Source organism: Carcharodon carcharias, chromosome 11 (genome assembly GCF_017639515.1).
Source record: "Carcharodon carcharias isolate sCarCar2 chromosome 11, sCarCar2.pri, whole genome shotgun sequence".
Taxonomy (NCBI): Eukaryota; Metazoa; Chordata; class Chondrichthyes; order Lamniformes; family Lamnidae; genus Carcharodon; species Carcharodon carcharias.
The window spans coordinates 43,837,284-43,863,372 of NC_054477.1; the positions used below are offsets into that span (position 1 = coordinate 43,837,284).

The 26,089-nt window shown below is 45.9% G+C and overlaps 1 protein-coding gene across 6 annotated transcripts in view; it reads right to left on the reverse strand.

Moving 5' to 3' along the window:
* The window catches only part of LOC121284064 (protein furry homolog), a 520,851-nt gene that overhangs the window by 317,359 nt on the left and 177,403 nt on the right, over window positions 1–26,089 (reverse strand). For all 6 annotated transcript variants that reach the window (XR_005944426.1, XM_041199077.1, XM_041199078.1 and 3 more), the window contains exons 5-10: window positions 11,372–11,462; window positions 10,090–10,169; window positions 9,921–10,001; window positions 9,047–9,215; window positions 7,786–7,878; window positions 7,604–7,702 (exon numbers count right to left, since the gene is read on the reverse strand). Coding sequence is in view for 5 of the 6 variants with exons in the window: in XM_041199077.1 (XP_041055011.1) it covers window positions 7,604–7,702; window positions 7,786–7,878; window positions 9,047–9,215; window positions 9,921–10,001; window positions 10,090–10,169; window positions 11,372–11,462 (613 nt within the window). In the remaining variant the exon portion in view is untranslated. The remainder of the gene's footprint in view (window positions 1–7,603; window positions 7,703–7,785; window positions 7,879–9,046; window positions 9,216–9,920; window positions 10,002–10,089; window positions 10,170–11,371; window positions 11,463–26,089) is intronic.

Below are 26,089 nucleotides of genomic sequence, written 5' to 3' on the forward strand. Positions count from 1 at the left end.
CACCTGCACAGACAATGGTTGGAATTTTCTGGTCCCTCCCAATGGCGGGGTCTTCCGGTCCCACTGAAGTCAATGGACTTTTGGCTGGCTCACCCCATTTTCTGGCATCGCTACCACGGTGGCAGGGCCACATAATTCTGCCCTATTAGTGCCTTGATTGTCTGTCACTGAATTTTCCTCAAATCAAAGGCTAAAAACCAATTTAAAGTTACCTTACTGATTGAAAGTGGCAGGTCTCCCATTCTTATCATTTAATAATGCAGGTAAGGTTGAAAGCATAAAACCTATATTTAATTTTAAAAAACCTCCTCTGCACTTAGTGGTCATAAGACCATAAGAGACCATAAGACACAGGAGCAGAAATTAGGCCATTCGGCCTATCGAGTCTGCTCCGCCATTCAATCATGGCTGATAAGTTTCTCAACCCCATTCTCCCGCCTTCTCCCCGTAACCTTTGATCCCCTTACCAGTCAAGAACCTATCTATCTCAGTCTTAAATACACTCAATGACCTGGCCTCCACAGCCTTCTGTGGCAATGAATTCCATAGATTCACCACTCTCTGGCTAAAGAAGTTTCTCCTCATCTCTGTTATAAAAGGTCTTCCCTTTACTCTGAGGCTGTGCCCTTGGGTCCTAGTCTCTCCTACTATTGGAAACATCTTCCCCACGTCCACTCTATCCAGGCCTTTCAGTATTCTGTAAATTTCAATCAGATCCCCCCTCATCCTTCTAAACTCCATCGAGTATAGACCCAGAGTCCTCAAACGTTCCTCATATGTTAAGCCTTTCATTCCTGGGATCGTTCTCATGAACCTCCTCTGGACCCTCTCCAGGGCCAGCACATCCTTCCTGAGATATGGGGCCCAAAATGCTCACAATATTCTAAATGTGGTCTGACCAGAGCCTTATAAAGCCTCAGCAGCACATTCTTGCTTTTATATTCTAGTCCTCTCAAAATAAATGCCAATATTGCATTTGCCTTTCTAACTACCGACTCAACATGCAAGTTAACCTTAAGAGAATCCTGGACTAGGACTCCCAAGTCCCTTTGCACTCCAGATTTCTGAATTCTCTCCCCATTTAGAAAATAGTCTATGCCTCTATTCTTCCTACCAAAGTGCATGACCTCATACTTCCCCACGTTGTATTCCATCTGCCACTTCTTTGCTCATTCTCCTAACCTATCCAATCCTTCTGCAGCCTCCCCGCCTCCTCAATACTACATGGATTTACCACTATCATCTAGAAGGACAAGGGTAGCAGAGACATGGGAACACCACCACCTAGAAGTTCCCCTCCAAGCCACTCACTATCCTGACTTGGAAATATATCACTGTTCCTTCACTGTCGCTGGGTCAAAATCCTGGAACTCCCTCCCTAACAGCATGGTGGGTGTACCTACACCACAGGGACTGCAGTGGCACTAGAAGGCAGCTCACCACCACCATCTCAAGGGCAATTAGCGATAGGCAATAAACGCTGGTCTAGCCAGCGACGCCCGCATCGTGTAAATGAATAAAAATAGAGCAAATCTGGGATGATTCTGCCCTAACTGCGGTAGCAAGTGGGAAAAAAGACATTTTACCTGCCAGTTTTTCATGCCATATCGCCCCATTCCCACCTTATTAATTGTGCATTCCCGAGAAACACGCTGGCTCGTTGATGGAGCAGCATCTGATTTTCCCGCTCCACCGTCACTTCAGGCCTTCAATAAACCGGGCGCCATATTTAAAGACCACCCCAGAGCTAGGTACAGAGCTAGCGCTTGTCAAGGGATAGGAAGCTGCTGGGAACTGATGGCTACAAAAGGGAGGAAACATGTTGCCCCCAGATTAAACGATGCCTATTGGATGCAGTGGGGGCCTGCTGCGATATCCTCCACCCTGGCTCTAGGCAAAGACCAGCAAGCAAGGTTAGCAATCCAACTTGGGAGGCGGTGGCAGTGGTGGTCAGTGCCAATGCCCTGCAAAAGAGGACAATCATCTAGTGCAAGAAGGGGATGAATGGACTCATCTGTTCCACCAGGGTAAGTCACTCTTTTCATCACTCTCAACTCACACACTCACAGGGCACTCTCATACTCACAGACCCATCACACATCCACAGGGATCTCACACCTCAAGGGCCAACACCACTAACTTCACATCTCCATCAGGCTCATATCCTCTGGAACTCACATCCTCATCCAGTCCATGGCTCCACTCACCAAACAAACATTCCATGCAGTGCATTGCATCCAGCTCACACTCTCTCTATCTGTTTTCATGTAGATGAAGGTGACTCAGAACTGCAGGGAGAGGTCCCAGACTGGAGGTGCAGTGGCCCACATTAGACTTCTCACATACTTTTGAGGACCATGCCATCACGCTGATTGGTGAGGATGTGCACTGTGCCTGCGGCGACAGTGCTTTTGGCGGCGAGCACCCGTGTGAGGACCCTGCACCATATCATCTCATTCTCAACGCAACTGTGAAAGTTCTCTCTCCTGCTTTTGACTCTGCTGACATGCACTAGCTATCTCTGCCGAGCAACCAACAGCCTCAGCAGCAAGAAGATATAATAATTCTCAATGTTCTTCGAATTTATTGTAAAATAGAGTAATAATGGGATGTGCCTATATGTGTGTGTGTGTGTGTGAGAGACTTAATTGAATAGAGACAGCTAATCTGGGTGTTTCGATCTAAGAAGAGAGCTTAGGTTTGAAATGTTAATTAGATAAACATGGGCCAGAATTTTTCGCTTATCGGGCAGGCATGCGCCTTACAAAATGACGTGTGATAACGTTGGGTGAGCGTCCTGACGTTATTGCGCAGCCACGCGATATTTCAGTTGGCAGGCAAGCACAGGAGTCAGCAGTGCACCTGCTGACAATTAACAGGTCTATTAAGGCCATGAAAGATCTAATCAAATTTAATTTTTCGCTGCCCGTCCAACCTTATGGTTGGCGGGCAGGCAAAAAGGCCAAACGGCCTTTAGATTTTTCTCGGAAACCTCATCCACAGTCGGGATGAAGGTTCCAACAGCAATTAAATATTAAATTAAAATGTTAACATTTCATTCTTAACATGTCCCTGCTCATGTGACCGAGTCACATGAAAAGACGTTTTTTAATATTTTAAAATTCTCTATTTTAATTTTAAAAAATCTTCATCTCCCTGAGGTAACTCTGTGCCTCAGGGAGATTTTCCTGAGCACACCCTGCGCGCATGCTCGGATTTGCGCACTTGCCCTCCTCACACCCCACACAGGCAGCGCTGAGCGTTGCGGCACGCGTTTCACGCTGGGCGGGCCTTAATTGGCCCACCAGCAAGGAATTGCGGTCACGGCCCAATCATGGGCAGCGGTCAGTTTCCCGATTGCTCCCGCTCCCCCCCACCAAGCCTGACTGACGAGGGCAAAGTCTTGGGCATGGGGATGTTTAGAAACATAGGTGTCCAAGGGAACATTTGCATTTTGAAATAAACCAAACTAGATTATTTTCAAAGGAGGGATGAAAGGTATCACCTAGACAGGTGAAGCTTGGAAACAGTGTGTTTATTTTTCCCAAAGATTATTGGTAAAACTTAGTGCTATGAGAAGGTTTTATTATCAGGGAGATAAAGTCCAAAGACATAGTGAAACAATGGGTATTTGCAATCAAAGAAAAAGATATGTATAAAGAAGGAGCAACGGCTTTGTGTAAGTGAAGGCATTTTTAAGATCTTACAATGTGTGAAAAAGCCTTCAGCATCTATGCCTCAATCTGCTATCTTCAAAAGGCTGAAGTTAAGAAAACTCACTTGGAAGTTGACTTGTTCAGGGTATCAGGTTTCTTTGCCTGGGTCTTTTAAAATCTGTGTGTCTTACTATTGCCTTAACGAACGTGTAACTGGGAGTTACATTGGTTAGGGGATTTAGAAATTATCATAGTAGTAATTTGTAGGTCTATGTAAGTATTTAAAGTCATTTCTTCTATTATTAAATGTTTAATATAGTTTTGTAAAAACTTAAAAGACTTGGTGGTCCAATTACTACTGAATTCAGGGCACGCATCTCAAAATTTATACAAATTGCAAACAAGTTGTGGCAGTTGTTTCAAGTTTCCCTTTGGGAGTTGAACAACTGAGGACTTATCATCGGCTGTGCCATAACACAGCCAGCCAATCCCTCAACTCCATCCAGGTCTGCACCTCTAGTCAAGAGAACACCTCCTCCACTGAAAAGCTGGAAATAAGCAGCCTGAAAGACCCACCAGTGCTTATCCATACCCTCCACCAGCACAGAGACACACAAGTTGGTGGGGCCTACATCTGGAGCAGGCTCGGGTTCACAATCTGGTGGACACATGTTCACAGCAGGAGAAGGCAGGTTCAGCAGAGCTCCCTGGCACTCGGAGGACTGCTGGGGACTAGGCATCTGTGAGGTCCAAGTCAGATGACGAGCCTCTGGGTTTGGCCTTCCAACTCATTATGGATAGTCAGCAGAAGGCAGACATCACACACAGTTGTTGGAAGCCCTCAAAAGAATGACACGTGAGTTGGAAGAGTGTGTCCGCCTGCTCTCTGATAAAGTGGTTCCCACATGTTGCATATGGAGGTTTCCATGGGAAGGATGGTAGATGCCACGGACACCCTGGTCCAGCAGAACATGGAGATGTATGCAGACCTGCGCTCGATCACGGCAGCCATGGGTGAGTTCCTGCAGTGGCAATGCAAGAGGGCAACGGGGCACCTTGATGTCCCTCCAGGTGCTCCTTCCCATCGAAGAGTCAGGCCCCTGAAGGGAGGAGGAGCGGCAGGTGGATACTTCTGGGTCATTCACTCAGGAATCTCAGAGGCTGTCCTCTCGCACCGAGTCCCCTTTGCCTGTGATCCCCCCTAAGCCTCATCCTCTATCATCGCAGAGGGAGCAGCAGGCCCACAGGAGGACAGCTAAAGCAAGCAAGGGCCTTCAAGGCCTTGGCTCTCCAGAGAACCCATGCCAAAGTCATCAGAGGCAACAAGGCCAATCATTTCACAGGCTGTCTCCACCCCTGCTGCTGATGTCAGTGCAGCACCCAGAAGAAGTGGCAGGCCTAGAAAAGTTAAGAATTTCTGATCACAAGTGGGTGCATGGGTGAGCACATCTTGTCACTTTATAATAATAAAATATATTCACTTTCACTGAGTAATGGTGTATTTCAGTTTCATTTACAAGCTTCACAACTCCTCCCCCTGCAGACCCGACCCCCTACCACCCCCCCCCCCCCCCCCCCCCCCCCCCCCCCCAAACCACTAGCAGTTCAGGTGCATGCAGCCGGACTAGGAGTGATTCTGAATGGAGAAGTGCGTGTGTGGCAGGGCCTTTTGGAGCTTCATGCAAGCACTCTCCTGTGCTCTCAGAGCATTCCTCCATCACACTCATCTCAATGTCCCAATAATTTTCAATGCGGCCTTTTACTTGTCCATGTGAGCTGACCTGCATCTCTGCCCACCCACTGATCACATTCCCATATAGAACCTGTCCTTGCCCAACACGAGGTTCTTCTCACTTTTAATTTCAGAAGCATGGTTGTTGTAAAGTATGTTTTCAGCTCCCCTGTCCTTTCCCCTCCCCCAGTCACCCATGTCCTTTCCCAATCATTGTTGACACCCCCGGCATCACCTTCCACCTCCCCACCAACCAGAACCCTTTTCTTTCTAGGATGTCTAGGTGAATGTGTATGTTCTTTACCTTCCTGTGAATCCTAACCCCATCAACATTGACACCTTCCTTCCCACCTTCAGGGTCCGTGTCTTCCTCCAAGTCCCCACCAACCACTTTCACAGTCCCTGCTACCGCTATCATCACACCCTCACCCTCCCACCCTACTGGTTCACTCTGCCCTCTCTCATACCCACCATTCCCTCCCACCACGACCACCCTCAGTTCACTCCACAGGAGGCAGTCATTGAATCCACAGACCACTCTCTTGCATGTTCACCTGGCCATCCCCCTTACTCCTTCCTCCATCCGGACTCCATCCACATACTGAACTGCCTCCCTCCTAGAACTCCTTCCTCCTCCCGAACTCCTGCCCCCCTCTGAACTCCTTCACTTACACCTTCCTCCCCCGCCTTACACCTACCTCCTCAGCTGCTGCATTCTTCCGTTATATATTTTTGTGATTTCATTCATGGGATGGGGCAGGGCGGGGGGGGGGGGGGGGGGGGGGGGGAGGTGTCTCTAGCTAGTCCAGCATTTATTGCCCAGCCTTAATTGCCCTTGAGAATTGAGCGGCTTGCTAAATCATTTCAGAGGCAACCACATTGCTGTGGGTCTGGAGTCACATGTAGGCCAGACCAGATAAGGACAGTAGATTTCCTTCCCTAAAGGTCATTAGTAAACCAGATGGGTTTTTATGACAAGTGACAATGGTTTCATGGTCATTTTTAATTCCAGATATTTTACTGAATTCAAATTTCACCATCTGCCATGGTGGGATTTGAACCCACGGTCCCCAGGGCATTACCCTGAGTCGCTGGGGACCCGGGTTCAGTGACAATACCACTACGCCACCATCTCCCCAAGACCCCATGCCACCTACCTCCCCCTGTGCTCCACGCCCCCACCCTGCCATGAACCTCACTCCCCCGACGCCATTGTTTCCCCCACCCAACCTCTCCACCTCCCCACCCCTTCACCCGCCCTGGTATAGCTTCCTCTCCCAGTCAAAACTAGGCCTTCCTCTCCACCCCATCGACGATCATCTGTAGCAGCTCATGAATAAGACCCTGGTGCCCCAAAGCAGACTCCAGAAATCAACGGTGGGTGACCTTCCACCTTCTGTGAGCTGCTTCACGGCAGAGCTGTGTCCAAGAAAATCCACCCAGCATGCGATGCATGTGTTCCTCCAGGTTCCGGTAGCTGTTGGGCTCCAGCACCTTATGCTCCTCGAATGTTTGTGAGCTCTTAAGTCCTAACTTCTGCACGTCACATTTGTCAAGACGTGTTCTGGACCGGCATGTTTTCCCGCCGACGTGCCCAGATGGTCCAGCGTGGGGGGAGTTATTCCAGCAAGCAGTGATTATAATTACATACAGATGTACTAAAATGATGCTCCCAACATCTGGCGGCAGGAAACATGGCCCGCCATTGACAGGTGGAACAGATGATTGCAAACTGGTTTTTACAATGTCCTGAAACCAAGTTTTGGCCTTCTAGCCATATTGTCTGCTCACACCCACCATGACACCCAGCGCCAACGGGGATGGAAAATTCCAGCCATAGTGATTGTGTTCATTCGCAGAATTCAGCTGTAGCTCTTCTGTTTTACAGGTGATGTAATACGTAGTACTTATTAACCCTGGAGTGTGGACATGAGTAAACAGCCAGCAACTGTTTTGATATCTGATCCTGGTCAAAACAATAGCCTGAAAACACTTTCCACATTATATTCACTTCAAGCTTAAAAATAACAAGCACCTCAGTGTCACTGTTATATTTTACGGTATACTTTAAATACTTCAATTTTACATTCACACATCCCAGATGACCATGGTAAGTTTAATATTATGAAACAGTTGATTAGAACAATCTACCTCCAGCTTCCTTAAGGAAGAACATTATAACATTCTACATTAATGAATGGAAGGGTTTACTCACCAACGAGTGTTTTTTGCGAGTTGACAATTCTAGTGTTGTGTCATAGAGACTCTCCACAAAGTTTCGAAGACATGGAACATTTACTTCATTTTTAACAGCCTTAAAAATAAAAAAGATCTTATGTATATGCTGTGCAACTTATTCAACACAAATTAAAATTTAATATAATTGACTATACTCACTGCAGCCACTGGAAATAGAATTTCCACAAAAAGGCCAGCCAGTGCATGCCTGATGTCTTTATCCTTAACTTCCAAAAAATACTGTGCACATTCCTAAGGAAACAAACCAAAATAAAGGAAGGAGCTTTAGTTCTAAAGAAAAATTGCATTGATTTTGTTAACAATTTAACATATTGATAAAAATCAAACAATTTCAACTCTAGATCTACATAAAACAATCAGCAATTATAATAAACAAATTATTCAGATTGCATATTTACAAGTATTATAAGCTAAAACCTTTGCAGGTCATTTTGATTGACAATTAGCTTTTGGGACTTTTTGAAACTTTATTCACGGTGCTTACAGTGTATTTCAAATTTTTAAAAAAAATTATTTGAAATTACACATTAGTGGGGGTGAAATAAAGTCTTTGGCAGTAGTGTAAAATGGGCACACAGTGAATTGGCAACCAGTTTTAGACCCTGCCAGATAAAGGCAAAATACTGCAGATGCTGGAAATCTGAAACAAAAACAAAAAATGCTGGAAAAACTCAGCAGGTCTAACTGCTTCTGTGGAGAGAAAGACAAAGTTAATGTTTTGAGTCAGTCATATGGACTCGAGACATTAACTCTGTCTTTCTCTCCACAGATGCTGTCAGGACTGCTGAGCTTGTCCAGCACTTTTTGTTTCTGTTTTATACCCTGCCAGATTTTCTTTTCTATTCCATTGCCAGGAAGGTCCTCCTTTAAAACGCAGATCAAGGTCTGATGATATTATTCATCTCAGGCTGCAAGGTGAATTCTGCTGTTAGTGGGAAAGCTGCTGTAGCTTTCCCAAAAGGTGAAGGCCTGTTAGTGGAAGAAGCCATTCAAGGTAATTTCTCATGCTCCTTCATGCAGCCAGGATGAATAGAAGTACTCCTCCAAACTACACATGGAAAGTGTGGCCTCCCTGACCTAATTTCCAGTTACGTACCATCACTCCTTTCCCACCACCAGATATTCCTGGAACTTCTGTCCACAGCTAAATGCCATCTAGTCATCCTATATTCCGGATGGGAAATTGACAAGTGGCATATTGATAAGGCTTGCTGATTAAAATGAGCATGGCCTCATTCTGCCATAGGTACACATGAAATTAACTCGTTCTCAATTTCACACCAGAAACCCACTGGGAATTAAAGTCAACCCCTTGATGCCACTGTTCTTTTATGCCAAAATGTTATGTCTAAATACAAGTAGAACAACTAAACAAGCTTCAGGAGTCAAAATTAACTACCTGCATAAATTGGAAAGAGGCTTCAAAGTCCTCCACAGGATACATCTTAATTCGAAAGAACTTCATGCCCATTATGAGGCTAATACTGCTTTGAATCACATACGGGTTCTGTTCTTTCTGACGTAGTTCCTTAAGCTCTGACATAAATTTCTTTTTCACAGCTGGAAACCTATAAGGTGAAAAACATGATTCCATTCATTATTTGCTTTCTGTTATTAATTTTTAATGATATATTTGTCGTAATATTTTGTAAATCTCCCAGTAATTCGGATAGATTTAATGCTAATAGCATTTATTGAGATCAAGTAAACAAGGTCTATTTTCCGTCAAAAGCAAAATACTGCAGATGCTGGAGATCTGAAAGAAACACAAAAAATGCTGGAAATACTCAACAGATCAGGCAGCATCAATGGAGAGAAGCAGAGTTTACAATTCAGGTTAAGATGAACTTGGGCATAAGCTGTTGCTGGCAGCCTTCTGGTTCCAGCAGGCAGCCTCTGGGCCACCCAATTTTCATTGACCAGCTGACACTTTCTGCCTGAAACAGTTAAGCAGCTGATTGGCAGAATTCCAATGAGACTCGGCAGTTAAAATCTGCCACTGATTCGTGTTCCCACACTGGATTACCATCTGCTCCTCCAAGATTCCATCTGGGAGCTAAAATTAGCCCTGGCATTCATGCTACACTTGCAGCAAATGTATGGTGGAATATTGGTAACAGCTCTGTGGAGATTCCTGGCTAACGTCTTTCATTTTGTGAAGTTACTGCAGTTATTGTGATATGAAATTCTTGACAACGTAGCGTAAACAATCTTTATCCATTATTGCATATCCAAAACTTATTAAATACTGTAAAAAGATGCATGATACTCACTTTGATTGTGCCAGAACACCTATTACTTCTGCATATAAATCATCTATAATATGCATATTTCCAGTGTTGGGACCAAGGTAACTAAGCAAAAAAAATAAGGTAAAGCATCAGCAATAAAAATGTGTAAAAAGTTATTGAATAAATTTATTAATGAGAATATATGTTTTACCCCTCTTTATATTTAAAGTGCTTGAATGCCAGGTTAATAACTTCATGAACCAAGTTGTCAGGTACAGGATGAAGTGAAATCTGAAAAGGAAATAAATATAGCCTTTAATCTACTTGAATAGCTGACATTGAGGGTGGCTTTCAACAGCTGGCCAACCATTTCTAGCGTGAAAAATGAGTGACTTGCAGAGGGAATTTAGGTGGCCACTTTGGAAATCTGAACCCTGATTTAATTTTTAGCCAGGTCTTTAAATGGATCTACCGTACTCCTGCCCAGAATAAGTGGGAAGTTGGTTAAATATATAGATAGGATTCTCAGCCAAATTGTGGGATCCCAATTGAAATATTCTTTATACATGAGTGGAGCATTGGGCTCAGTTGTATGAAGTATTGAGCAACCTAATCATCGGTCCTTAAAGATGGGCTCAGGAAAGGGTGAGGTCTGGATTTTCTTGTTAACCTTTTTGTGGTGCCAGGAGGAGGATTCATGCTCCTCAATGGCTGTCCACAGTATTCACAGGAAACAAATTGCTGGATCACCAATAGGTGTCATTGCATTTTTCAAATACAACTTCAAATTACCATAACAGTAAAGTTATTTTTATGGTGGCAATTCATTGTTGCCATATTTTACATTAGAAACTCTTGTATCTGCAACAAATGGTCGACATTGAAGAATTCAACATATAAATACATAAACAAGATCAAAATTGCTGCTTGGTAGAACAGAATATGAATATTCCTGAAAAGAAAGACATGTTTCCAAAGTTTTTTGTCCTGCATTAATCAGGACAAATGCAAGAATGTCAAATTTCAAACAATTGCAACAATTTATACTACAGGAGAAAAGAGTGCTGACTGGTTGGCAAGTCGACTCTGATTGGCCGAGGTGTTGCCTTGGAGAAAGCAATACTTGCTGCACAATCCTGAGGGCACTAATAACTGTACTAACACGCAATTTAAGATAATCAGTCAACGTGGCTTGCTCACTTTGCTTGTTAGAAGTGATACACATTGATACACAGGGACCCACTATCTGCAAATAAAAAGAATATGTTTAAGCCTTGTGCCTTTCTTGAATTACCCAGGAGCTTGGGGAGCCTATTATTCCCTGTTTCCTTCTCCATGGCAATGCCTTAGCCAATCAATCAGCACCCTTTTCCTAAATTGTTTTGGTCATTTGAAATTTAGCATTCTTGCTTTTGTCCAGATGAGTGCAAGATGAAAAGCTTTGGCAACATCCTTCTTTTCAGCAATATTCAAGATTGAAATTTGTTACTTACCTGTTTTAAAACTTCAATTAATACCAGAGAAAAAATAAAATCAATTGCTAGATCCCTTCTCTCAAGAAGATAATCCCTTTGTTGTTCATCACTGAAAGAACAAAAGTTAAAACTAAAATGTAATTAAGTGAATTATCCAGTAACATACATTATACATACATACATTATTTGTCCAGTAACATAAAATAATGATGAGATTATCAAATACAAATGCATAAAATATAGAACTAAATATATTTAGTATGCACTACCTGTCTGTTATAGATAAGTATCACAGTCAAATTTTGTTGTCACTGTTCTTAAAAAAAAATAAGCATAAAGAGGCAAAAGAAAGTAATCTGCACAATATGGGGAAAGTGCTCCAGGAACATATCATATCGGAGTCAATTTGGGTTCAATGGTAGCACTATGGTCTACAAGTCAGAGGAACACCCATTCTTGGGAGCAATACTGAGGAAGTTCCCCCTTGTTGGAGGAATCAGGATTTCTGTACTGCGGTCAGGACCCTGACATCGGGTGAATTTTTGTGTCCCAATCCCTTGATGCACAGTGCCTGATGCCCAGTGGACGAGCGAGTCAATTAGTGGCCAGGGTGCATGCTCACCATCCTTATCGGACTCCGGAGACTGCATGGATAGTACGAGGCCTTGAGCAATGACACATCACCAACTCCACTGATATGGGAGTTACTGGTGCAGGTAAGAGAGGTCACCTAAACAAGGCATCCACTGAAGAGATTTTTTAACATTTTCTCCATTAAAAAGGTCGTGGCGGAGCGGGGAGGAGCCCCTGGTGGGATAGAGCTCTGGCCCTGCCCATGACTCTGCCACCTCCCATTCCCTGGTCGTGTTTCGGCCTCCGTGAGGGCCCACAAGCCAACTGAAATGTTACAGTTGGCTTCTGCTTAGTGGCCTTATTAGGCCATTTAAATTGGCCTAACAGGCTACCATGGTGATTGCAGGCAGTTAGCTGTCACCATCTAATTCTCCTGGATCTAAAATGACCCAGATGTGGAACCACAGTGAAGCATGCTGTCGGGTGTCAGGAAGTTGCAGGCCCATCCACCTTCCACCCACAGTCCTCCAATGCCTTTTTAAAAATTCAGCAATTGTCTTCAGATGTGACGTTATATTCAAGGTTCAAATCAATCTGTTCAGGTGGTCATAAAAAAAAACCTTGGCATTATTTGAAGAAGAGGAGGGGAGTTCTCCTGTTTTGTTGGTCAGGTATTCTTCAACCAATGCAACCAAAATAAATTAATTGGTTATTTACATTACTTATTTGGATGGAACTCTACTGTATGTAATTTGACATCACATTTGCAATAACAATGCATAACAACGACTACACTTCGCAAGTAATTCATTAAAAACTGTGGGCTGCTTTAGGATATCCTGAGGACATGAAAGTACTATATAAATGCATTTCTTAATTGCACCCAGCAAGAGGGCACTTGCTCAGTATTGCATCCAAGAGTGGATGTTCCTCTGACTTGTAAACCATAGTGCTACCATTGAGCCCAAATTGACCCCAATATCTGTTCCTGGGGCACTTTCCCCATATAGTGCAGGTGACTTTCTTCTGTCTCTTCATGCTTTTTTTTTTAAGAACAGTGACAACAAAATTTGACTATGATACTTTATTTGTAACAGTCAGGAAGTGCATACTAAATATATAAGTTTTGGATCACATTAAAAATCAAACAAAACCAGATTTATGACCAGCAGCTGAAGATCAAGCTCTAAATGATTTTCGGCTTTCACAACTCTTCCGCTGTTGCTAAATTATCAAGTGGCTTCTCCAATATCCAGTAAGCAGAAATTTCCTCCAATACAAACTTCATTCTGACTCTATCCCTTTCCCTTGCAACTGTCTGAACCTGAACCAGGTTGCCTAAAATCTTGGTGTCACATTCGGTCCATTTGTGTGCACGCTTTGGCCGCTACTCCAGACGCAAGTCTATAATTCCCATTTCTACTTTATTATTTTCATTTCTTTTTTACTTATTTTCTCTCTGCTCCTCATAGGCCCTCTCCCCAGTCGTTATACCTCCTTTCAATTCACCCTTCTTGTCTTCTCTGCCCTTCAAAATCCCTAAATCAACTCTTCAGTACACCACGCATTTCCTGCTGTCCTGCCATCATTCCCGGCTTGATTCTCTCATAGATAAGCGTTCTGCTTGCCCTCTTTGTCTGTCATGGCATTCCTAAAGGACCATTCAAGGTACTCATCGCAGCCTTTTCAAAAGCAGCAACTCCACTACCCCATCCTATTCTCTTGTTAACTTTCTTGCCTAGCTAACTGGCTGGAGGCTAATTTTGCCAAACTTCTCCCTGTCCAACTCGCCTTTCTCAGTGCTGATCCTATGGACTCTGCCAGTGGTCTAGTTATCACTGATCCTCTCTGCATCATCCTGCAGAATATCCATTCACTTATGAACAAAGCCCTTATTGCGGATAAGTATTTTAAAAAATTCATTCATGGATGTCGCTGGCTATGCCAGCATTTATTGTCTATCCCTAATTGCCCTTGAGGAGATGGTGGTGAGCTTCCTTCTTAAACTGCTGCAGTCCATGTGGTGTAGGTACACCCACAGTGCTGTTAGGGAGGGGTTCCAGGATTTTGATCCATCGACATCATGGCTTTGACAGGAACAAGCTGTTGGATTTTATGTTTCTCAGTGGAGTGAGGGAGGCAGAACAGAAAGTGATCGGTCCGCTCGCTCCCGCTGGCTTGGCACATTGAATCAAACATCAATGGCCAATCAGTGGCCATCCAGTAGGAAGGCAGCTAATTAATATTGCAATGGAGGCTTCACACCCAATCGGGGGTCTAGGCTGGGACGTCATGCAGCAGCGGGGTTATGTCAACAGGAAGTCAGTCACTGCTACAAATTTAAAAGCTCCCTGTTCTCTCAAACCTTCTCTATTTCTCATGGCAGGCACAAACAGATTAAAAAATGAGTTAAAAAATACAGATGCTGCCACCATCACCAGCAGAATCTACTGCTACATTCAGCAGGCGCAGGGCCTATTCTTCTGCCCCTGTCATAGCAAAACACTCAAATGTTTTTTTACATCTGATGTCCAAAAATGCAGCGGGCAATGAAAAATTCCTTATAACTGGATCGTTAACAAGCTCAATAGCTTGGTACTTAGTAATTTCAAAACAGCGGGTGGCTTTCCGATTTCTGTGCCTGCTCACCTTCTGTAATTTTGAAGTCTGAAGTCATGACGTCATATTGCCACCATATTTTATGTTTGCTTGGGTTTTGGGGGTGGGGGGGACGTCATCCAATTTGCAGCCATAAAATCCAGCCCATTTCAGAATGATGACACTTTGCCCCTAACTGAAGCCTCCCACCAGACTACACCTTTCGCCACGTTGGCCCCTTTCATTTACCAGGACATTTCTGCAACTACTGATTTATTCAACGACAGTCCCACCCATACCTTTGGAGCCTTAGTCCCCATAAAAGCCATCATTCTCTCACTCTGGCTATTTCCCCGGCATGGCACACATCTCTGCTCCCTTAAGTCAAAGGGGCGAAGTCTTGAACAGAAACGTCAACAACTGGTTTTGTCATTCACTACCAGGTCTGGCTGGACTAAGTACAGCTTGATTGATCCTGTTTTTCTCTGCAAAAATCACTTACCGTTCTAGGATCATCCTGGAATGCAAAGGTAACCCCAGCCTCTTCTCTGCAGCAAGCTATCTTTTCAAACTTTTCTCCCCATCTTCTCACCCTCACCTCCAACGACAAATGTGAGGAACTCATGGATTTCTTTGTCATCAAGTTTGAGGCCATCCAATCAGCTACTCCTGTCACTTCCTCCCTTCCCCTAGCCTTTCATGTCAAATTTCCTCTCAGTTCCCTCTGCCCTAATCCTGAACTTGTTTCCTTGTCTAGTTTCTGTCTTGTCTTACCTCATGCCATCTGTACACTCATCTTCTCCGTGAGACATACCTCCTGCTCTCTCAACCCTATTCTCTCTAAAATACTGACTACCCAGCTTTCCTTCCTGGCTGCCATGTTAGCTGACATTGTTAATGGTTCTCTATCCTCATGTTCCATCTCCCTCTCCTTCAAATCTGCCGTCATCACCCCTCTCCTCAAAAAAAAAACGAACCCTTGACTCCTCTGTTCTTCACAACTATTGCTCCATTTCCAACCTCCCTTTCCTCTCCAAAGCCCTTGAATGTACTGTCACCACCTTAATATTTGTTTCCAACTTTCCCAGAACTCCATGTTTGCATTCATCCAATCAGGTGTCTACCCTGTCACAGTTCTGGAACTGCTCTTATCAAAGTCACAAATAGTATCTAATGTGACTGTAAACAAAAGCAAAAAATCTCTCCTCGTCCTTCTGTACCTCTCTGCAGCATCAAATACAGTTAATCACACTATACTCCTGCGAAACCTTGCCATCCTCGTCCAGCTGTGTGGATTTCATCCTTGTTTTCAAATCCATCACCCCTCCTACCTCTCTAACCACCACAATCCTACAACCGGTCAAGATATCTGTAGTCCACTAATTCCAGCTTCTTGATCATCCCTAATTTTAACTGCTCCATCACTGGTACCCAGGCCCTAAGCTCTGGAATTCCCTCCCTAAACCTTTCCACCTCTCTACCTCACTTCCCTCCATTAAGACACTCCTTAAAAATTATCTCTGATTAAAATTTTGGTCATCTGCCATCCTTATGTGGCTTGCTGTTTTATAATGCCTCTGTGAAGCACCCTGGGATTTTTTAATACATTACAGGCATTAGATAAATACAAGTTGTTGTTTAAATGAACTTCTCAACACATATCCATGTCACCACCAAGGCTAACTTCCACCTCGGTGACATCACTCTTCTCTGCTCCTGTCTCAGCTCATTTGCTACTGAAACCCTCATCCATGCCTTTGTTACTTCTAGACTTAAATAGACCTGCCATGTCCTTACTCGCATCTAATCTATTTTACTCATCATTGTGCTCACTGACCTAAGTCGGCACTGGTTAAGAAACACCTTACATGGGATTACATAGGATAAATGGCACAGAAACATTCAGCCCAACCAGTCTATGCCGATGCTTATGCTCCATTCGAGCCTTCCCATGTTTTTCCTCACCCAAATCTATTAACGTAGCCATCTATTCCCTCCCCCCTCATATGCTTGTCTTGTTTCCCTTTAAATGCATCCATACTATTTGTTTCAACCACACCTTGTGGCAGCAAGTTCCACATTCTCACTACTCATTGGTAAAGAAGTTTCTTCTGAATTCCCTATTGGATTTCTTGGTGACTATTTGATGGCCTCGAGTTATGCTCTCCCACAAGAAGAAAGAGTCTCTCTGTATCCACTCTATCCAAGCTGTTCATAATTTTAATGATCTCGGTCACTCTTCAGCCTTTTTTCAAGGCAGTAGAGTCCCAGTCTGTCAATCCTTTCTTGATATTTCTGGTATCCCCCTTGTAAATCTTCTCTGCACCCACTCCAGTGTCTCTATTATCCTTTAGATCTTATGGTGACCATTACTGTATGAAGTACTTTAAGTATGGTCTAACCAAGATTCAATACAGGTTTAACATAAATTCCCTACTTTTAAATTGTATCCCTCTAGAAAAAAATCTAAAGCCTGGTTTGCTTTTTGTATGGTCTTGCTAACTTGTGGTGCAACTTTTAGCGATTAATATAAAAAATTAATATTAAAATTTTCATTCTTGCTTTCAAATTGCTCCACTGCCACACACCTTCCTATCTCTGTAATTTTGTCAAGTTCCTGACACACTCACATCACATGCCCATGAATGCATGACAACAATGGACATCTTTATTTTTTAAAGCAGCATAGAATATGGACAATTTACCTTGGCTATTGTACTCACCTCTCTACCTCACTTCCCTCCATTAAGACACTCCTTAAAAATTATCTCTTTGACTAAAATTCTGGTCATCTGCCATCCTTTTGTGGCTTGCTGTCATATTTAGAGAGGGAGTCAAGCAACCTTTTTGTGGTTTCTGTACAGAAGTGGGCTCACACATGCCTGGATGTGTCTTTGGAAAGTCATTATAATGTAAACAACCTTTTGGAGGACCTTCCATTGAAGAGACATCAGGATGCAACAGATCACTTGTTGAATTTACAGTTACTATGGATGGAATCGTCCCAGATTTGCACTAATTGCAGTACCAGGCGGATAAGATGGCATTTTACCCGCCAGCCACAATGGTGGCTTTTCAAGCTGTATCATCTCGAACCTGCCGCATTAATTATTCATTCCCGGGAAGCACGCCGTTTCCATGGTGGGCGGGCTCTCATTTGCCCGCCACGACATTACCTTGCCACTTCATCACCTTGCCACTTCATCATGCCAGGCGCCAGATTTAAAGTCCAGCTGGTGCATACCTCTCAGTGCTTCCAGCCCAAGACTGCTGCAAGGAAGAGAAGATGGCCCCAAAATGGAAAACGACTGCAGCCCCCAGGTTTAGTGAAGTGTCCCTCAAGCGCTTTTAGGAAACCCTGAAGGCCTGCCATGATGTCCTCTACCCCCACTCTGGCTGCAGGAGGGGAAGCGGCATCATCAATCCAGCATGGGAGGCAGTGGCAGCGATGGTCAGCGCCAATGCCCTGCAAAAGAGGACAGCCACACAATGCCGCTACAGGATCAATGACCGCATCCATTCCACCAAGGTAATTCACTCTTCTCATCACTCTCAACTCACATACTCACAAACCCATCACACATCCACAGGGACTGCACATCCCAAGGGACAACGCCACTAACTCTCACACACACCCTCACATCTCCATCGGGCTCATACCGTCTTGAGCTTGTGTCCTCATTCTGTAAGCACACCACACAAACATTCCACACAATGCCATGTGTCCTACTCACACACTCTCCGTTTGTTTTCATGCTGGAGAAGCTTGCTCACATCAGCAGGAAGAGGTCCCAGACCGGGGGTGGAGTGACCCACATTAGATGCTCACTCAATTTGAGGAGTGTGTCATCGCACTGACTGGTGAAGAAATGGACCATGTCTGCAGTGATGGTTAGTCAGGCGGCGAACATCCTCATAAGGATCATACCCCTCACTATCCTTCTCTCAATCCAAATGTGAATGCTTTCTCTCCTGCTTTTGACTCTGCTGGCATGCACTAATTATCTCTACTTTGGTTCACAGGGAGCTCTACCAAGTGACAAACACTCTCAGCCAGCCAGTCTCTCAGCTCCATCCAGATCCTCACCTCTAGCCAAGAGGATACCTCTTTCATTGAAGAGCTGGAAATAAGCAGCCTGGAAGACCCATCACAGTGCTTACCACACCTTGAACCAGCGCGGAGCTACACATCTCAGTGGGACCTAAATTTAAAGCAGGCTTAGGTTCACAATCTGGTGGTCAATGCATGGACAAATGCCCTGCAGCGGCAGAAGGCAGGTTAATGCGAACTCCCCGGCACTCCGAGGACTGCTAGCAATCAGGCATATGTGAGGTCTGAGTCAGAAGACGAGTCTCTGGATTTGGCCTTCCAACTCATCATGGAGAGTCATCAGAAGACGTGGGAATGTCATGCAGAGCTGTTGGAAGCCCTCAACAGAATGGCATGAGTCAGAGGAGTGCGTCTGCCTGCGCTCTGAAGTGGTGCCTATATGTGCTTGTATGGAGGTCTCCATGGGGAGGATGGTGGACGCCATGGAGACCCTAGTCCAGCATAAGGCAGAGATATGTGCAGAACTGTACTCCATCGTGGGAGCCATGGGTGAGCTCATGCAGTGGCAACATGAGAGGGAAATGGGGCACCTCGGTGTCCCACTAGGTGCTCCTCCCCCTCAAGGAGCCAGGCAGGGGCCCCCGGGCACCCGAAAGGAGGAGGGATGAAAGCTGGACACCCCTGGGTCATCCACTCAAGAATCTCAAAGGCTGTCCTCTCCCACCAAGTCTCCTTTGCCTGTGAGCCCCTCAACCTCGTCAACTTTCACCACAGAGGGAGCAACTAGCCAACAAGTGATTCTGGAGGGAAAAGTGTGTGTGGCAGGGCCTTTTGGAGCCTCGTGCAAGCACTCTCCCACACACACGGATCCTTCATGTGTCATACTCACCTCAATATACTGAGCATTTTGAATGCTGCCCATTGGGATTCACTTTCAGTTGTCTATCTGAGCTGACCTGCATCTCTGCCCACCCAATGAGCACAGGCTCATGCAGCACCTGATCTCGCCCACCGTGGCTGTCGTTTCGCTTTTGATTTGGACAGCAAGGTCGGATTCACTTTTTCGTTAGCTCCACCATCCTTTCTCCTCCCCCAATCATGCATTTCCTTTCTCCATCACAGTTGATTCCATGGCATCACCTTCCACCTCTCCTTCTTGACCTATCAGCCACAACTTTTTTCCTTCAGGGACGTCCAGGGGAGCGTGCACATCGCTTCCTTCCCGAAAATCCCACCCCCATCGACATTCACCTCCCCGGCCTGCTCCTTCCCACCCTCAGGGTCCCTGCTTGCCTCCAAGTCCCACCAACAACCCTCGCTGTCCCTTCAACCGCTACCACAGAACCTGCAATCTCCTGCCTCAATTTGTTCTCGGTCATTCTCACCATTCCCTCATACCACACCCACAGTCAGTTCGGTCCTGAGGAGGCAGTCATGGACCCATTGGGCACCTCCCTTACATGTTCAACTAGACATCCCCCACTCCGGGTTCCTTCCCCCCATGGAACCCCTTACCCCCTCTTAGACCTCTCACCCCCCCCAAACCCGGACTCTTTCTACACCCCCAGCCGCTCCCTTTTCCTGACTCCCTCAGATACCCTACTTCTTCTGCCACACTTCATCCCTTCCCCTCTCCTGATTCCTTCCTCCAGCCTCACTTCTTCCTCCAGCTTCACTCCTTCTTCTTTCCTGATTCCTTCCACCATCCTTACTTCTTCCTCCCCCCTCCGCACTCCTTCCTCCCCCTGGACAACCACCCCTCTCCACACTCCTTCCTCCCCTGGGCTCCATCCCTCTCTACACTCCTTCCTCCTCCTGGAATCCTTCTCCTCCGCACTCCTTGCTTCTTCTAAACCCCTTCCCTTACACCTTCCAAAACTCCTCACACCTACCCCCACAGTTGCCATCTTCTCCCCCTTACCTCCTCCTCCACCCGTACTCCCTCCCCCTCCCAACCTCTGTCCCCTGAGACCTTCATTTTCCCCCTCCCAGCCTCACCCCACAACCCCTCTTAACCTCCCAGACGATCCTAGACCTTCCTCTCACACCCCAATGTTGTGAGCATCGACAGTGGCTTTCCAACTTCCATGAGCTGTTTCACAGCAGAGCCATGTCCTTGAGAACCTACCCAGCATGCCATGGGTGTTCCTCCAGTGTGCTGTTGCTGTCGGGCTCCAGCACCTTCTGCTCCTTGGATATCCAAGATGTGAGCAAAGCCCTGGCAGTTAAGTCCTGAGTTCTGCGCATAACAGTTATCAAGATGTGCTCTTCATCGACGTGTTTTTCCACCGACGTGGGCGGACCATCCAGCAGGTCGGCGGGGTGGCGGGTAGAAATGAGTAAAACAGGCTGGCCTTATAATGAAATGATGAGGTAATAGAGGTTCCCGACTTCCGATGGTGGGGAACGTGGCCCGCCATTGACAGGCTGAGCGGACAATTGCAAACTGGTTTCACACCGTTGTGAAACTGATTTTTGGCCTTCTTGCCAAATTGTCCACTCACGCCATCAAACATGCCAGCGAACCTGGACGATTCTGCCCTATAGTCTGGATGGTTACAGAAACTAAAATACAATGGTCATGTCTAGACTTGGTGTCTGCTAACTTGAAAACCCACAGAGATGAGTGTGAGGGAATATACCTTTATCATAAGAGGGTGCAAATGGCCATCATTCATCCCCCATTACGTGACAATAGCTTATGCCATCGAATCACTTGCAATAGATAATAGGATTACTGATTTGGTAGTCACATGACAGAACCCAGCTGGAAATAGAATAAATAACATATTCACCAAGAGCACCCCAGAAAAGTCAGTCTGGAATGTGGAGACTGGAGGAAAAACATTTCGCCCAGCATAAGAGAGAATGCGGTCCACAAACAGTATGATGCCATCTTCCCAAGGAATGGAATCAGGAGGTCCACCAACCTCATTTCTCCGCCTGGGTGGGGGTCACAGCAGAGGTTTGTAAGAAATGCCCTGCAGTGCAGGAAGAGAATGAATGATCTAATCTGTTCCACCAGGGTAAGCCAAGCTTCTGCTCACTCCAAACTCACAATCTCATAATGGCATTTAAGTCAGTTAAAGGATTAAATTCCTCATGGGTCTCACACACTATTAACTATTAACTGAATGTCTCACGCACACCTTAACACTACCACCATCTCATCTATCATCCTGCACAAACAGCATCGTCAGCTCTTACTGGGGAGCTCAATACACACAGTGGGCATGCATGCTTCCCAACCTCTTCATCCCTTCTCATCACATTCTATCTATTGTCTTCATGCAGGCCAAGCTGGCCCACACAGGAGGAAGAGAGCCCAGATGGGGGGAGGGATAGCGGACATCCAGGAGCTCACTGCCGTCGAGGAGGAGGCAGACGGGTTGGCAGGGGAGGACAGGGGTCAATCCTGTGGCGAAGATAAGATCGGCCTCCTCCATCTACCCAGTATGGATGAGCCTTCCATTAGCTGATCACGTCCTGACACTCACAGTGAGTGACATGCAATGTTGCATTCTGCCTGCTCATGAACTAAATCTATCTTCTCTCTCTATTACAGGCATCAGCAGGTTAGGACAGAGGTCCAGCCAGCCCAGTAGCCCCAGCCCACCTCAGATGAGGAACCAATCAATGAAAATCAGTCGTAGCGCTCATTTTCACCCTCTATCAGAGCAAACGGCTCAGTGGGTGCTAGATCTAGATTAGGCCCGGGGTCACTTTCTGGGGAGCACCTCACTAACGCGTCTCCCCAGCAGTCAGAGGCAGTGACAGCCCAGGTCTCTGGCACTTGGAGGACTGCTGGAGAACAGGCATCTGCTGAGTCTGAGTCAAATGTTGAGACTCTTGAAATGGCTGTGGGCACTCATGCTGGAGATAAGGCAGGCTGCGGAACAAGGGCAGACTTGTGAGAGGCAGTCAACAGACTAGAGTGAAGAATGGAGGAGTCCATTCTGTCTGATGGCATTGCTCCAACACGTAAGTGCCTGGAGATCACCATGGAAAGGGTGGCGGTCGCCTTGGAGACCCGGGTCCATCAGGTTCTGCCGGATTTGTGCTCAGATCTGTCCTCCATCGCGCTAGGCATAGGTGGGATCCATCAGTGGTTAGGCAAGAGGGGGATGGAGCAGCTTGACCTTCCTCCAGGTGCCCCTTCTCCTCAAGAAATCAGAGGGGGGCCCTCAGGTACTGAAAGGGAGGTGGACAATCAGCTGGACACCATGGGACCATCTACCCAGGAGACTCAAGAGTCCAGTCGCTCCCAATTCCCTTTGCCTATGACCCCATCAGCACCAGCTCCACAGGTCAATGACCTGTTCAACCTGCTCCAGAGCAGGAGAACTAAAGCAGGCCGGCGACCTCCAGGCCTCGCCTCGGCCCTCCAGAAAACGGCCTCCAAGGTCATCATAGACAACAGGGCATAGCAGTCAGGAGGCTGCCTCCAACTCTGTTGCGGATGTTGGGGATGCACCTAGGCGAAGCAGGAGGGTAAATAAAAATTGTGAGAGCGCACAAAGGTGGCATAGGAGTTCACTCACTGTATATCATGTCTCTTTGCAAATAAATTTTAAGTTCATGATAATGGTCTCATCATGTGAATTTTATGAGCCCTCTTATTGTGAGGGTGACACAAGCTACCACCCAGTGATTGCCTCCCTTTATGTGTCCCAGATTCACGTGATGTTCAGCAGACTCACTCTTGGGAAGCCAGAGATCACTGCAAATCCCAGAAATCTAGCAGCCTAGCTAGTTTCACCCATTGCAAACTTTATATAATGACTAGCCTTATTGTAGAGGGCACCCATCACCTCCTTTGTACATTTATGTGTTGAGGTCTGAGAGATGCCACATAAGTCCCCTGTGGATCCCAGGAACGAGAAGCTTGCAAAGAAATTGAGTGCAGTGACCACCATCAGGGGCACTGGCAGGGGAAGGCCTCCCAGTCCATGTGGCATCAGATCCTCCCACAGAACATGGCCGATATGAGCTATCATATCTCTTGACAAGTGGAGACATGCACGGCACTGTCTCTCCAAATAGGAGAGGTGTCTTCAGTATACCCTTGGTCACTCCAGTTGCTTACATAGGATGGGTTTGACCTCCTCAGCTTCTGGGTCTTGGTTGGGCATCTCTGGACCATGGGCCTCAGGCCATGGCTCTTCTCTAATCTGTGGTAGATGGCTCAGGGCCCTTCTTCTCCTCCTCAATATGAGCACTGACATCAAGAAGGCAACAGTGACCACAGTCTTCATTCTGTAATCCTCCTTCTTCCTGTGGACAGATGGATCCAAGAGATGAATGTGTCTCACCCAACAATTACAAACCTCCCACTCCAAGCCAGAAAGCCATGGTCATGCCCTTGGGCTATGCTTCTGCTATGTGCCTTTCCCTATTCCACCCTTCCACCCTTACAGCTGAGGCATCCCCTCAGAGGTCATAGGTGTCTAAGAAGTCACTCCAACAAGTGACATCTCAATTCTATTTAGGATGTAAGAGGGTTGGGCACAGCCATGTAATTTTGAGGTGCATTAAAGGCACTCATATGCTGCCTAATTTGGATTTGCGATTACCTCTGCCTTGCACTTTTAGAAAGATTGGATGTCTTGTGCCCTGTGACTCATGTCAAAAGACAATGCATTTTGCAGAGTTTGAAAGAGCTTCCTGAATACATCCAGCAGCTGCACTCCCTTAATGGCTGGGTGCCTCTTCTCTTCTCACTTTCCTCTGGTGGTTAAGTGCTCAATGAGGCCACCTCTAATGTGACCCTAATGCTGAGTGCAGTCATGTGTAAAAGCGCACCATGAGTTGTGGTTCCAACTCTAACATTTCAATAAAGTCTTCATGAGTTCTCTCAGCTGACCCTTCATCTCTGTGTTGAAATTCTATTAAGTTTGAGGTTGCCCCTGAAAGGGCTCCAGGGTCCAGCCTTGGCTCCTCCCAAACTGCCTCAGACCCCTCCAGAGGTGAATTTTTTCCAGTTTCATTTTTAAACTGTGTCATTGATTTGGGGTCTCAACAAGATGGTGCTGCACTTCTACTTCCAGACAATCTTTGTTCACATCCCTCCAATCAGATTCCATGATGTGTAGGTAGACCTCCCTCTGGTTATTCTCCAGCTTCCCCCAGTAACCCTGGAGCCCATTGTGATTATTGTGGACATTTCTGCCCATCCCCCTGAACCCAACATTGTGGATTTTCCCCTTGCCCCATGTGGGCTTCACCCCTCCCCATCTTGAGGCTCTGTGCACGGTAACATACAGAGGCCCCCCAACCCACCATGGGAACTTTGAGTACCGCACCTCCTTTATTGTGTTTTCCCCATTTACAGGGTGAAGATGCCTCTCCTGACCATGGCTATACCATCTGCAGCCCAGTATCGAGCCAGCCACCCCCAGGACCATGTGTGAGGCACTGACCATGCCCTGCACACCATGGTGTGCACCACTCCCACTGAGCAGATGGGCCTTGCCCTTCCCTGGGTCGGGACCACAATGTGCATGTCATGCATAGCCCTGTAGCGTGACCACAAAGCCATAGGACTACCTTTAATGACTCCCCCCGACAATGTGATCCACATAGCTCCAAAGCTGCCTTTAATCTCGCACCCAACAATGTGGTCCACCTTATGGTCCTGCCTGCGAATCCCACATCTTGCCTAAGAAAGCAGCCTTGGCAGCAGTGACTGTGTCGGTGCTACGCTGCTGCTGGTAGGTTTTTGATGTTGTATGCAACTCGAAGTCATGAGTATACTGAAGGTTGGCAGGTGCACGCCACTTATATCTGGTCATGAATCAGGCTGGTCTAACTTTCCACTCGCGTGGCATGTAATTATGAGGGAGAATGTGATTTTGGCATTTTGCGTTTTTAATGTGTATTCATGACATGTAATTGCATGCAAATGCTGTTCCTGACATGGATCAGCAGGAAAGTCAACCCGCCATTAGGCTGCCTTGGAAGTGCTGAGGGGAAAATTCCGACTTATTTTCCCATTGCTGAGTATCCGACTATTACACTCACTTGGGATTCTCCACTCTCACCTGCCACGACTCCGCTGTTGGCAGGACCAAAAAATTCTATCATTTGTGACCATAAAGAAATACTTTAGAAGCAGAATACTATATTGGGAGATACACAGTATAATGGTCCTGTCATTATAAAACAGCATATCATTTGACTTTCTATGAGCAGCCCCAAAGGGATCTTGTTCATATATATATAACAAAAATCTATATATGTATATAGAGCAACACATGTCTCTGGGTGGTTTTCCCAATACCTTAGAACAAAGACTGGCACATTCCATTTTACTCATAGCTCAAATCTCAAGTTTGATTCATACAAATTCTGTATAAAATCTCAATTTGCAGCATTCTTCTGATTCTTAAGGAAGAAAATTCTGAAGGTCAGATGGTCTTACCACAAATTTATCCTTAAGACTGTGACAGTTGGGCACCTTGAGTCAATAAACAATCTCATGTTATGTGTAACAAGTCCCTGAACAAGAGACAGGG